Source organism: Tursiops truncatus, chromosome 4, assembly GCF_011762595.2.
Source record: "Tursiops truncatus isolate mTurTru1 chromosome 4, mTurTru1.mat.Y, whole genome shotgun sequence".
NCBI lineage: Eukaryota > Metazoa > Chordata > Mammalia > Artiodactyla > Delphinidae > Tursiops > Tursiops truncatus.
This window is the reverse complement of record NC_047037.1, coordinates 78,181,131-78,195,727: the sequence shown is the minus strand read 5'-3', so window position 1 is coordinate 78,195,727 and position 14,597 is coordinate 78,181,131. Positions and strand designations below refer to the sequence as shown.

Here is a 14,597-nt window from a genome sequence, read left to right as displayed (position 1 = left end):
CAAAGGAAATGTGATCGCCACTTCAGAAACAGTTTGGTAATTCTTTAAAATATTAAACAGTTACCATATGACCTAGCAATTCCACTCCTAAGTATATACCCAAAAGATCTGAAAATATATGTCCACACAAAAACTTGTTCACAAATGTTCATATCAGCGTAATTCATAATAGCCAAAAAGTAGAAACTATCCAAATGTCCACTGACTGATGAACGGGTAAACAAACGGTGGCATTTCCATACAATGGAATATTATTCAGCAATAAAAAGTAATGAAGTACTGATAAATGCTACAACATGGATGAACCTAGAAGACATTATATGAAGTAAAAGAAGCTAGTCACAAAAGGCCACATATTTTATGATTCCATTTATATGAAATGTCAAGCATAGGCAAATCCATAGAGACAGAGAGTAGATTAGTGGTTGCCTGGAGCTGGAAGGAAGGGAAATATGAGGAATGACTACTAATGGATACAGGGTTTCTTTTTGGGGTGATTAAAAATGTTCTAAAATTAGATTGTGGTGATGGTTGCATCACTCTGTGAGTACTGGAAACCACTGAACTGTACACCTTAAATTAATGAATTTTATGGTATGTGAATTATATCTCAATAATGCAGTTTTTAAAAGGAAATTGTACACTATTGTACACTATTCACCTTAATGTCTAGATATTGAGTACTGATCATTTGAATAATAATTTAAATAAATAATTATTTAACTAAAAATGGTGGTATAATTGCATTAGTAAGATAGTAAAAGGGAGATGGTGATAACAATAAATAATATCTAAAAATAATTTAAAGACATAGACAAATAGTACACTAATTAAAATTATAATAAAACTACTAGAGGAAATAGCTGTCATAGTTAAGGTTGCCTCTGAGAAACAGAAATGAGGGAGAGGAGTTACGCTTCGATATTAAGACTTTCTGCACTATTTGATTTCTTTGAATCATACGATAGAGTGTATTACTTAATAAAAAAATTTTTTTTAATTTTTTAAGACTAAGGAATGCTGGTTTAGGAGCAGAATGAAACCATGCGCTCTTAAAGAGGTAAAAGGCACAGGCTTCATTGACATTGACGCACTCTGCGCCTCTGATCTCTCAAGAGAACAGGTTTTCTCATCTAAGATGTTCAAAAAATGCAAAGTTAAAGGAAAATATCAATTATCTTTTTCTTTACAATGAAATAAACAGCTATTTCCAGCAAGAACACACATAATATCTACTTGACCTTATAGATCATTTCTCAAATACACAGAGTGGCAAATATTTTAAATGTGCCACTAAGCGTTCATCGGTTATGCCTGTTATCATTTTACCTCTTATTACCAAGAGAAGTACTCTCTCATCTTCGTATTTACTCCCCATCCAACTCATATTCTAAAAATAAGGGTTTAGTAATCTACTAGGATGAAAAACAATAGCAATTTTCTAGAATAATTGATTTAAATTTCGTTTTAATTCTAACACTCTTATGCTAAAGCCAGTGTTAATTTAGGTCTGCATACACAAAATGTTATTTCATAGCAGAAATAACCTGTAAAGATTCAGAATATCTATGGAAGGATACTTAAGAAATTGGAATGCTGACTGTCTCCAGGAAAGAGGACTGGTAGTTACAGAGCAGGAGGAGGAGGAAGACATCACTGAATACTTTTAAATTTTGAATCATGTGAATAAATTCCATTTTTAAAAGCAAAATATGTAAATAAGACAAACATGGAATTGTCTATCATACAGCATCCAATTTATATTATTATTGCGATTGTTACTATACATTACGTAAATATGATACACATATATACATATAATTTATTATTATTATTGAAACCCTACCAACTCAAAGCTTCCCTCTTCCCTTCAGAGTTTAAATAATGTGTAAAGTGCGAAAGCTCTGAAATTCCAGTAAGACAGCAAATGCACCTACAATACCGTCAGTCTGATGCCAGGCATAACTCCAGCACTCCAATTCTCCAGGTGCTGCCTTTATGAATTCAAAAGTCTAGGATTAGCAGCTCGATTCAACTCAATAACTTCCACACAGATCATGAAGAAAGTGGTTAATCAATTTAAAAGAATTAACTGATTTTACGGAATAAGGGGAAGTAGAGGGAGTCACATTTTTAAAAGATAGGTTAGCCTTCCTTAGAAAGAAATCTGAAACATCTTCTCACTTATATTAGTCAATGAAGCCCCTAAAAATTTCTTAGACCTCCAAAAGAGAAAAAAAAGTACGTTGTCATGATTGTCCTTTTTCTTCAGGTCAACAATTAAGATACCCACCTTTTCAATTCTCATTATAGAGGCCATAAGTGTATTTGGTAAAGTGACTCTCTAACAGCTAATCATAATTCATAAGAAAGCTTAAATGACTCCATGCAGTGCCTTCTAAGCATTCCACAAAGGTATGGGCATGTCAAAATCCAAACAGCAACTCCATATATACCACAGAAGAAAAAATAAGACAACAAATCTTAAATCAGATAAAATGCTGTTGCTGAGTAATATACATAGACGGGCAATGGAAGAAAGAGTTAGAAACGATACTCTGGGCTAGCATACTGAAGACTTTAGTACCTTCATCCGTTATCACTGAAAGCCAACTGGAATTGGTCAACCAGACAGAGATGACCCAGTTCTCTTCCTCATCACTTCAGGTAACCAAGAAATTAGAGACTGTTTAATGCAGTGAGAAGTTGAGAATCCCAGCTACCCAGAAGAGACCTTCCTGACTCCTGTCCTTTTGAGAGTGAAGTTAGTATAATTTAACCTTCCCTAGACCAAAATTTTGAACAATTATCAGAGTGATTTCCCCTGGGGTTGTGTGAGGCTACACCAAGTAATCGCAATATGCTTGTTTTCCTGAACTGTCTGTCTATACTTTTTAGAAGGTGTAATGCTTAATATCAGTGTAATTCAGTCCCTTCTAATTTGCAGTTTTAAAAAAAAAAAAGACAATTGAATGACTTAGAGCTATGTGTTAAAGAATAAAAAAAGAACTCTAAATAAAAGCCAAAAAATAACCTATGAAGAAAGAGTATGCACCATTTGTGTGGGGATTTTTGGTTCACCTCCTGATTGTCAAATACCAACGAATTCCAAAAAGGTGATGTTCCAAATAACCCAACTGCACATTGATGCATAGCTGTCATTCTTTAACAACAAGTACAAGGCTCACAGTTCCAGACATAACAAGTGTCCGATAGATACTTGACTAATTCGTTGTGTACATATAATAAAATTTCATGAAGTTTGCTGTCAAATATTAAAATAAAGAGTAGAACACTTAAAATACTTCACAACCTATATGAAGAGATGGAGAGAAATAATCCTTAATAATGGCTAATTTGGGGCTTCCCTGGTGGCGCAGTGGTTGAGAGTCCGCCTGCCGATGCAGGGGACACAAACCGGTCTGGGAAAATCCCACATGCCGCGGAGCGGCTGGGCCTGTGAGCCATGGCCACTGAGCCTGCACGTCCGGAGCCTGTGCTCCGCAACGGGAGAGGCCGCAACAGTGAGAGGCCCACGTACCGCCAAAAAAAAAATAATAATGGCTAATTTGTAGAATCACATTCTAATATTACCTGGAAATATAAATACACCAGATTTACTTACGATCAATCAGTACTTTTCAATAAAAACCAGTGCTCCAACTGAACATTAAACAAAAAAATACCATAACTTATTTTTCTTTTTGTGCCATCATAAGCCCTAACATTTTCATTTTCAATGTTTGTCTTAACAAGTTTTCCCTGAAACCTTAAAAGAATTGAGAATTTTTTCCAATATAACTGTAAGTAATTAAATACTATATTTGCTAACAGGCATGCCTGAAACTAATTTCAAAAGAGGTACCAATCATGAAAGTCTTACACAGTCACTGCTAAATTATCAATGAAAGACTATCCTAAAAGAAAAGGCACTTTAGCTTAACACTTGGAATCCAAGTGTTAAGGCAACAGCAATCCATTCTCTATAAAATATACAATAAAGAGCAAGAGCTCTAGAATCAGAATGCCTGTATTTGAATTCTAGCAGAGCAATCTTCTAGTCAGGTAATCTTGGACAAGTGGCTTCACTTCTCTAAATGTCATTTACCTATCTATAAGGTGGGGATAATAGTATTAGCTACTTTGTAGAGTTGTAATGATTAAAATGAGCTGTTGCATGTAAAGAATTTAGCAGATTGCTTATTAGCATTTAATAAACATTCAATAGACATATCACAAGTCAATCACGTTATTATTCACAGCCCCTTTCTATTAAAGCAACCTACTTATTTTTGGCTTCCTAAGCCAAGGAATTCAACATGATACAATTAATGGTAATGAAAAAATGGAGTATTAATGTTACTGCTTTGCACCAATGTTACCAATATTTTTGCCTGCCTTCCTACCATCTCTTTGGCATTAGGGCATGCTCATTAAATCCTAGGACTGTAAGTTCATTTAAATTATACCACCATCTAAAACACAAGTTTCTATGGGAGTTTGCTAGTGGCCCAGTGGTTAGGATTCCGGGCTTTCACTACCGTGGCCCAAGTTCAATCCCTGGTCCGGGAACTCAGATCCCACAAGCCCCGTGGTGCAGCCAAAAAAAAGTTTAAAATTTTAAAAATACAAGTTTCTAGGAAAATAGTGCCTCGTTCATCAGGAATGTTTACTTTTCATTATTAAATTGATTTCAAAGGACAATCAAGAAATTGACAACTCCAAACTATGTTAATAAAGGAACACGTTAAAGGTTCATATTCATGCCATTGTTGGCCATGGTATCCTGGAGACAAAAGGAAAACCTGGTTTGGCAAAATTAGTTTCAAAATAACCAAAACATCATTGCCTCAATATGATCACACTAAAATGCTTCTAAGAAAACTATTCAATACAAAAATATAAGATTCAATCATTTACAGAATTTCAACTTGCACACGCTTTGAAAGTACACTTTTCTCCCCAAAACATAAGCAAAAGTGAGAAAGGAGATCATAAACTAAGAATCCAAATCTACAAAGTTGTGTCTTTGTATCTTGTTTCAGACCAAGTATATTACAGACATGAGCATAAACTGAAATAATTTACTGAATGTCCATCATGTGCTAAATATTAACTCATTTTTTAAAAAAACTAGAATAAAAACTCAATAATAGATAGAATAGAATAAATATCCCTTTATTTTATCAATTTAATGGTAGGAAACTTGGGAAAACAAATTGTTCTCCTTTAACTCTGTCAGTTTTTCCTTGCTGTTTTATTCACACAGGTCTTCATATAAATATACATTTCTATATCGCACTCAAACAAGGTCAAAGACAATTTATATAACCAAGGATGATTTGTACAACCCAAGATAGAAGCAAAGATTGGAACCTCTACTTTAAAACCAGTGAACCATGAAAATGCTTCTATCCTTGCAATCATGCAAGGTTCCCTTTCCATACTATCTCCTCCAACCCCTCCCCCCCCAAAATAGGCTAGAAAATGATGCTAAACATTCCAATAAATTCATTTACTCATGGTGATTATGTTCTTAGTAGAACAATATCTGGGAAATCAGGTTAGTTCTGTTAGTACCAGCATATAATCCCATCACACCCACATGCTCTGCCCCTCCATTCTCCTATTGCAGGGTGGAGCATCACAAGAGACACCACAATCCCACAGCCTGCCCAATCCCACCGCTGTCCCACAATCCCATGAGAGTTATTAAATGTATGGAACTGCAGCACATGCACGTTTCACAGCCTTCTCTACACATAATGCACACAAAAAAACAGAGCTCCCTTGGTCTCAGAATCTGCTGCTGACACTTAAGGCTGCTTCCCCAGCCTTGCTGTTTCTCCAAAACAGTATCTCACACCAGCAACCTAAGTCCAAAACAAGGGGCAGACAGCACAGGATACAAGTATATACTGATTTTCAGCTGAACTATGCAAGTGAAATGAGAAGATGTCGCCTCATTTTCTAAATGCAATTCCCAACCAGTCATAAATTGATTTGTGAACCTCTGGGTTCCCTTGAAGTTTTTTCCTAGTACACTACTGTGCCTTAAAGTCATTTCACAATTAGCATTCTAGAGGTGCATGTAACAAGAGAGCATGCAATTTTTATATGAAGGTCTAGTTTTTTTAACAACTCTGGAAAGGGCTGGTTGGGAAAGGAATGAAAACAATGAAAATAAAAGTCTAGTTTTCAGTTTCACACATGAGCTCTCTTCCACAATGAATAATCTAGAAATTGGTTACATTCTAATAACCTGATTTTTATGTGTCACAAAGAGATTAAATTCCCTCTGGAATAGAAAAACTCTAAGTTGCCACCTGCTCTTTGGTTTTAGTCACCATACAACTAAATACTGCACAGTAATATGCAACTACTATTAATTATTCACTTCACTAAAAAAAATTGATCTAAAAAAGTTTTATATGAGGAAATAACTTGACTTAGCTAGACAACTAGCTAAATTTTCACTAACAGTTTATCAAAAAGATTTATTACTAATATTTTAACCAAAAGTCACCATAGACAGTCCCTCACTTTCTCTATTTTGAGTAAAATATCATGTGATTCTACAGAAGAACTTCATAACTATTTACATTTATTTAATAACACTTGAATATGGACGAGGGCAAAAAAAAAATGGGTTCACCATAGCGAGTAAAAAAAAAAAAAAAAAAAAATTCAGGGACTTCCCTGGTGGCACAGTGGTTAAGAATCCGCTTGCCAATGCAGGGGACACGGGTTCGAGCCCCGGTCTGGGAAGATCCGCCATGCTGCGGAGCAACTAAGCCCGTGCACCACAACTATTGAGCCTGTGCTCTAGAGCCCACGAGCCACAACTACTGAGCCCACACGCCACAACTACTGAAGCCCAAGCACCTAGAGCCCGAGCTCTGTAACAAGAGAAGCCTCCGCAATGAGAAGCCCGTGCACCACAACTAGAGAGAGCCCACGTGTAGCAACGAAGACCCAACACAGCCAAAAAAAAAATTCAAATATACTGTTTTAAACTTAGCTCAACAAAAAAAGGCAAAAAATACTTGTTATAAAATCAACTTTTAATTTCTGCTGGAGTCTGCATATTACCATTATTTTAAATGGAAGGTTTACTTAAGAATAACCATTATTTATGAAAAACTAGTTTTAAGCAAGTACCGAAGATTAAAGGCTGTATAAAATATCTAAAATTTTTATGTCACGGTTTAGCCCAAAAAATATTTTCATTGTTTTCAAATAAATTACCATAGGGTTATTATAACTAAGTTTCAAGTGTGAGGTTTTTGAATCTACATAAAAAATTATTTTCTTTTTTAGGACTTTAAATGGAATGCATATAAATAAAAACCTTTAGTTTACTAGTCCTGAAAATAAATCTGACAGTTTTGGGTTCAGAAAAATTAGAAACAGTTCAAGACTGTAAAGTTAAATATCATTGCCAGTAACCAACTGCTGCCTCTGAATTTCAAGAAAACCTATTGTATATTAAATTTTTAAAAAGTGAACTCAACTACCCTCTCATCTCAGCACTTTCTCAACTTTCCCATTACAATCAACAATATAACTTGGTGGTCAAATCTTCCAGACCAGTAACATCAGAATTTATTTTTAACTCCTGACTCCTTCCCAAATATTCCCCTTCAATCCAATCCAAAGCCCTGCCAGTTCTTCATTCACGCTGTCTTGCAAATGTGCTTTCATCTCATTTTCACACTTTATATTCTCATTCTTCATGACATACCCTACTACTCCCTAAAATGGCTCTGATGTTTTGCTACTAACCCATCAACTCAGCTGCCCAGATCGTCTTCAAATATTTCGTTCAGCAACCTACAGTAAATACCAATCTCTCTTGAATCTCAACCAAACTCTTACAGGCCCCCTTTGCCCTCCATCAGTTAACACATTTCCCAAATTCCATCTCCTCTTATTTTCCTATTTAGGCCCCTTTCATTCAGATTTACTAACCTGCTTTATAAATACAAAAATCACCACCTCTGTGTGTCTGTCCATTCCTTCCATCTAGAATCCTCTATGCTTCTCTGTCGATTCAAGTTACTGCCTCCTTTAACACCTGTCTTAAAACACACCTCTACAGAAGTCTTCTCTCTCCAGCCCTCTACCTCATCCCTTCATTTCTTGTCCCTCTGAACGAAGCACTTCTGTTTGCATTTATAATCTTGCAGTCATCATGATATTGTTTTCACATTTTGACCTATAACCTGTCTCAACAACTGACAAGATTTTCAGGCCAAGGACTATAATTTCTTACGTATCTCTCATTTGAACAGGGGTCCCTTAGAACACTAGCACTCCAACAAATGCTTAATTACTCCCCTTTCTTCCAAAATGTCCTTAAAGTCAGGGTTGTCAAAAACACATAATTAGCACTGATCTCCAACTTTTAAAATGTTAGGTTGACCTATATGGTAACAGAAAAGTCAACATTTTAACCTGCACACTTTGCAAGGGTTACTCCATCCTCAGGCAACATCCACACAGGATTCAAAGAGAATCCTGGAAATTAAATGAAAAGTCCCCAAATTTAATATTATAAGCTATCCTATTTTGCTCTCTGAAATAGATCTAATACATTAATTACCTAAAATTGATTTCAAGTGGTTTTTAAACCAAGATGAAAAACATCCTAACACTCCAGTACCACAAGAGGCTCTTAAGTAGCTATTATAAGATTTGCTTCATCACAGCAGAAAATTACCCCAGAATTTTAAAATATTCCTCTCAAATGACCCCATGAAGTGCTTAGAAAGCTTGACCATTCCCTGAAAGATGCATCATCAGCTTCCCTCTTCACATACCCTGCATTCTGAACTAGCTAGTCACCAAAAAAAAACTTAACTCTCAAAAATAATCTCCCATTCAGTTATTACCTTAGACTACCCTGTTTCAGGCAAGTTCCAAAAGCCAAAATAAATTGAAATTCTGAGTTCAAATAAGAGTGATCATTTTATGTTGCTTAAGGACATAATCAATTTCATATAACAGCAAATACTTTTTAAAAATCTCAGTTCAATTCTCTCCTTCTAGGCAGCAAAACAGTTTTTCTTTGCCCTCACCATGCCCCTTTCTGGAGGAATAAGGAAACAATACAGATATTTTTGTCAAATTCTGTAAGTATGTTTAAATAAACTGTCATTAAATACCACATAAACATATCCACATACAGAGAACATTAGAACATTGGACACTTAGTATAGACTTGGACACTCAACATAGACTTTTCTGCACAAATCAGGGAAGACGGTACAGTCTAGCAACAACCTTGAACACAGCCCAAGTATCCCTATTATATGCAGGACCACAGCCTTCTGCAAAACCTATGATGGAAAGGTCTAAATCCATATTCTTCTAACTCCATAGTCTTACCTAAATTCAACAGGAAACCAATGCAAGAGTATTTTAAATAGTCTTAAGAAGGAACCCCTGAACTCTAGATCATTTAGCAAGTACTGAGTGCAATGGCACCCTAAAACTGAACTTTAATGATGAGTCAGTGACAATTAACATTCAACTTAGCATTTGGCAACATGACAATACAAGCCCCAATCAAAACTTGAACATACTTCCAAATTACCTTTTGATTAAACGTTAATTCTATAGTGGTAGATTGGTAATGTCAAAATGGAAAGGTTAAGAGATAACATATTATACCACTTATCCAATTTAGAACAATGCATGTTGAGATACTACTGCTACTGCATATCAATCAGCCCCACCGGTCCCTTCTAAAGGGAAGAATCAAAGCTTGCCTCCAAACCGTAATGTGGTTACGGAGCAAGTTCATCTCTAGATTATGAACACATACTTTGTATAGTCACATAGGCAAGAAAGAAATGTTACGAGACAGTGACATTTAGCTCCTCTATTAAGTATACAAAACTATGATAACCCCTGAGACCTGAGCTAACTAAACTATCCCTCATTCCAAAAGACACATTCTGCAAAGGCACATAATGGTTTATGAGTCTTGTCCTTCGCTTTATTCAAAAGGATGAGCAAGTAAACACTTCCATCGCTATTCTAAGATGGAAAAACTCAACCGCTTGATAAAGCTATGAACTGCAAGAAAACTATATGAAAAGAACTAAGTTTCAGATCGAATCATCCAAATAAAAATCATATTCCCTCAATTCAAGGTTAATAAGACCGGGGGAGGGGATATGGGAGGAGAAAAGAGGGAGCTGCCTCATCCTTGACTGAAGACAGGTTTTTGCCCTTTTCCATTACCTCCGGCTGTTATATCAGAAGGTCTCATAATTTAAGATCCTGATATTTTAAAGTCTCTTATTTAAAGGGTGAGGTGGAAAGGGGGTGTAAAATAAAATCAATACTCACTGCTAACTTTCATGCTGCCAAAAGCTGAAGGCTGCTGCACTGGCTTGCAGCTCTCCGCAAAGGAGGTGGTTCTGGGCCGCCCTGACATGATCACTCTCTTTCCGAATCACCTTCTTTTCCTTCCTTCCTCCTCTTCTTCCTTTTGTTTTATGTTGGGGTGTTAGGTTAATGATAAATGCAGCATTAAGTTCTCCCACAAGAAAAAGACTTCGTCCTCTTGGCTTTTCACTCCTTTTGTACAGCTATAAAAAAAAGCGAGCGATGTATTTCTCCTTGAAGACAGATCAGTACGGATATTTAACATATAGATGATCGGGAGCTGGGAAAAAAATACAATTCTTTCCCCTCCCTTTCCTTGGAAGGGAGAAATGGTTGGGAGGTCCTAAAAAATATATATCACGTGAAACGGGGGCAGATACTTGATTGAAAATAAGTACTCTGAATATTATATTTTCCTCGGGGATTTTTTTTCCGAGTCAATGAAGAAGGGAAGCGGCGGAAGGATCACGAGTCTCACGCTTGAAAAGAAAGGGGGATGGGAAGGAGGGAGGGAGAGGGAGGGGGTGGCTCGGAGATGCGTCGGGAAACGCTGCGGGTCCGACAGCGGCGGGATCCGGCGGCCTGACGGCAGGGGCCCGGCGAACTGGAAGGCGGCGGAGTCGCGAGTCAGTCAGAGGCGGGCGGTGGCGGCGGCTCCCCTCCTCATTGCGCCAGGAGCAGCTGCACTCGGCGGCTGGATCCAGCGGCCATGGCGGCGGCGGTGGCGGAGGCAGCTCCCTTCAGACCCCAGGCAGCGGCTCCTCGACTGCTCCCCATACGCCGGGGACATGGGAACCCAGCAACCGCTTCCGTCCCTCGGGGCCCCCTCCCCCGTCCAAGGCACCAGCGCGGCCGCCCTCCCGCCCCTCGCTTCTGCACGGTCCCGCTCAGGAAGTGTCCGCGCTTTGCCCCCAGCCCGGGCCCTGTCAGTGGCTGCAGGGCCGGCTCCTCCTCGCTTCCTTCCTTCCTTTGTCACTCGGCCCGGGCGGCGGCGGCGGCGGCGGCGGCAGCGGCAGCGGCAGCACAAACCTGCATTCGCCCGGGTCGGGGGCAGCTCTGTGTGAGGAGTGCCGTCTGCGCAGCCGCCTAGCTTTTCCCCACTCCCCCTCCCCCCTCCTACTCGTCCTCCGCCTCCTTCCTCCCCCACCCAGCCTTACACCGCCCAGCGCCCCCGCGTCCGCGTAACAGGCGTCTGGGAATCGCCGGCCGAGCCGAGTGTCCTCCCCCTTCGGTAGGGGAGCCGAAGCCCGAGCGGAACCAATCACGGATGTCGTTTGTTTGCAGATCCTCCCGGAAAAAGCCGATCGACCTGAGGAGCCAATTAGAAAGTGTCGCTGGAAATTCACGCCCAAGGACGGAAAATGCCGAAGATAGCCGACCGAGAAGAAGGTGGGTTCGCCTTGTCTTGTGGCTGGCTGGAGGAGAAATTCGACAATGGCAACAGTGACCAATCGGAGTCGCCGGCCCTCAGGAAAATGCTTGAAGAGTTAAGGACGGTGAAGCCCGGAGTCGCTGGTGAAACCGCACGGCTGGGCGCCGTGGCCGCTTTGTAATTGGCCGAAACTCCGCTGGGAGTGCACCTCCCTCGGTGATTGGTGAAGGAATGGGGCTTCCGAGGACAGTCTGTCCAGTCAGGACGTCCCCTCCCTCGACGAGGTGGGGAGAAGTTGAGAGCGAAGGGAGGGCATCTATAAAGCGCCTTCTCATTGGCCTGAAGCTCTGGAGCCGGAGTCGGGGCAAAAGGGAAAAGGAGGGAGGTCGAAACCCGTAGCGGCAGCCAATCGGCTCTCGCTGCCGTCCAATCGCAAGACCTAGCTGCAGTGTGATTGGCCTTCGGTCTCCGGTGGCGGTCCCTGGAGCGGGGAGAATCGCGACTGGGGTCGTGGCGGATGGTTAGACGGGCTGGCCTGCGGCTACTTGCAGCTTGTGTGGAAACTGCAGATAGGGAGCACGAGCCCTTCGCGAGCCGGTGTGAAGCTGCTGTGGTCGGCGGCGCTGGGCTCCGAGCGCTCGAGCGAACGGAGGGTTGAGGGGTCTCCCCACCCACTGGAGGCTCTCGGCGGGGCGGGGCTAATTCTGCGCGCCCGAGGCTCCCCTCCGCCCGAGAGAGCGCGTCCCGAGTGCCGGCGTCTTCCCAGGAAGGGCCAGACGGATTCAGGGCGCCTCCCCGGCTGGGTGCGAGCTCTCGGGCGCTAAACTGAGAACAAAGCTTCCAGACAGGCAGCGCCCCTCGGCGGCCGCGCCCCGCCCAGTCGCGGAGGCCATTGATAAGAGTGAGGGCGACTGCGCCTCGTGCGCCAGGCCAAACCCGGCCTTCCAGAAACGCCCCTGAGAAATGAGCTCATGCTGGCTGCGCGCGCTCTTCGGGCGCGACTGCCCAGCGCAGAACGGGCCCCAAAAGCAGGTGAGGGGAAGTGCCGTCAGGTCGGATATCCCGAAGACTCTGAGGAAACAGGGAGTCAGAATAGCCCTTTGTAGTTTTTGGTTCTTTGGAACTAGGGTGATCTATAAAAGTACTATATAAGTTGATTTCGCACGTAGGCCAGTGGTAAGATTCCCGTGGTTTGCCTAAGGACAGTGAGGTATGGCTACAGAAAAAGTAGAAAGGGCAGTTGCCAGCAGTCCCGTGGTGTCTGTAATTTCCACCTGCAGAGTCATCCCGTTCTGTTAAGATACTATCTCTGGGAGCACATATAAAAATACACATACTTGGTCAGGTTAACTAGATGTTGCTTTGTTAAACTGATGAGGAACTTGGGACAGAACAAAGTAAGCTTTGATGGGAGAACGGAAAGGTCTAGATAGTGTTTGCAAACTCAGATGTCTACAGGGGCCAGAAAAGCAAAGCAAATGAGTGAAACTGGCCTGGTGTAAAACAATAGGGAATGATAAGCAACGTGGCAAATTGGAGTGTCCCTGCTGTAACTGAAAGGAGCAGCTGTTCGGCTCTAGCAGATTGTTACCCTGAAGAATGTGGATCCAGTGTTCTGAGGTATTCTGGTTTTTTCCCCCAAGAGAAACCGTAAAGCAGGATTTTTCTATGAAATCCCTCGATTTTTACACCAATATTTCCAAACCCTACAGGCCGAATTAAAAACATCCCAGGGTAGATGTGGCCAACATGCAATCAATTTGTAATCTCAAACCTGGACATAGGTTTTTTTATATAGCCCAGGAGTGGTAGCAGCTCTTGTTCTTTGCAATGAAGAGAGAACATGAGGCCTCTGGATGCCAGGGAGAAGGGTAAAGAATGTTAAAAGCAAACTCAGTGCGTGGCAATTTTGTCAAATGATTGTTGCCTCTCCCTGCAAACTATTATGAAAGACCTTTGCCACTAGTCCCTAAAACACTGTGAGGCAAAGCTCTAAATCCTGCCTTCCTCTTTACTCCCCATCCCTACTCCCAGTTATACCAGCGGGAAAGTGAATAACAAATGTTTAGGTTATACAAATTGGAAACATGGCTATTCTTTTGTATATAATAAAGTACAAAAATAGTCTACCTTAAGGTTATGATTAATAGCTTTACTGTTGCTGCCTTCAAATATTTTGAACTGATGCTGTTTAAAATAAAAAAAAAAATCTGACCAAGAGGGGGGAAACTTTATAGGAAAAAATAAAAGTAGTTCAATCTAGAATTAGGACATAAGGAGGGAGAAGTTTAGGAGAAAATATAGAACCACTGAAATTAACATTCCATGATTGTTTCTCTGACCTTTCAAATTCTTCCTCTACCTTCCCGCCTGCTGTCAACCATTTATCAGTTTTTAATGATTTTAATAGTTAATGCTTCCTGAGTGTTTATAATGTGCCAGACACTGTTCTTAAGTGCTTCACACATGCTATCTCAAATTATAATCGTAAGTACTGTTACCAGCCTCCACTTAAAAGATGAGGAAACTCAAGGTCTGAAAGTTGTACTGACTTACCTAAGGTCCACAGAGCTAAAGTAAGCAGAACCAGGATTCAGATCTCTTGTACTTCTCTCTCAAACATAGTCCCCACCTCTCCTGGTCTTGCTTTATCTTAAATTCTAAGCCTTATATCTTCAACTGTGTGTGCCTGGTTGTGAATACATCCCCTAGTTTGGTTTCTAATAGTTTGGTTTCCTTTAGGGCTCATCAGGTGGTCCCTTGCAAAGATCAGTGATTCTGAGCCACAGTAACCAACCAGAGGACTAGAAAAAGATGAATATAGGAA

At 40.7% G+C, this 14,597-nt stretch overlaps 1 protein-coding gene across 8 annotated transcripts in view; it reads right to left on the bottom strand.

The window, feature by feature from the left end:
• The window catches only part of GSK3B (glycogen synthase kinase 3 beta), a 201,165-nt gene extending 190,322 nt beyond the window's left edge, over positions 1–10,843 (bottom strand). For all 8 annotated transcript variants that reach the window (XM_019922438.3, XM_019922437.3, XM_019922442.3 and 5 more), the window contains exon 1: positions 10,360–10,843. In XM_019922438.3, the coding sequence (XP_019777997.1) occupies positions 10,360–10,447 (88 nt within the window). In that variant the 5' untranslated portion in view covers positions 10,448–10,843. The remainder of the gene's footprint in view (positions 1–10,359) is intronic.
• Between the last annotated feature and the right edge of the window lie 3,754 nt (positions 10,844–14,597).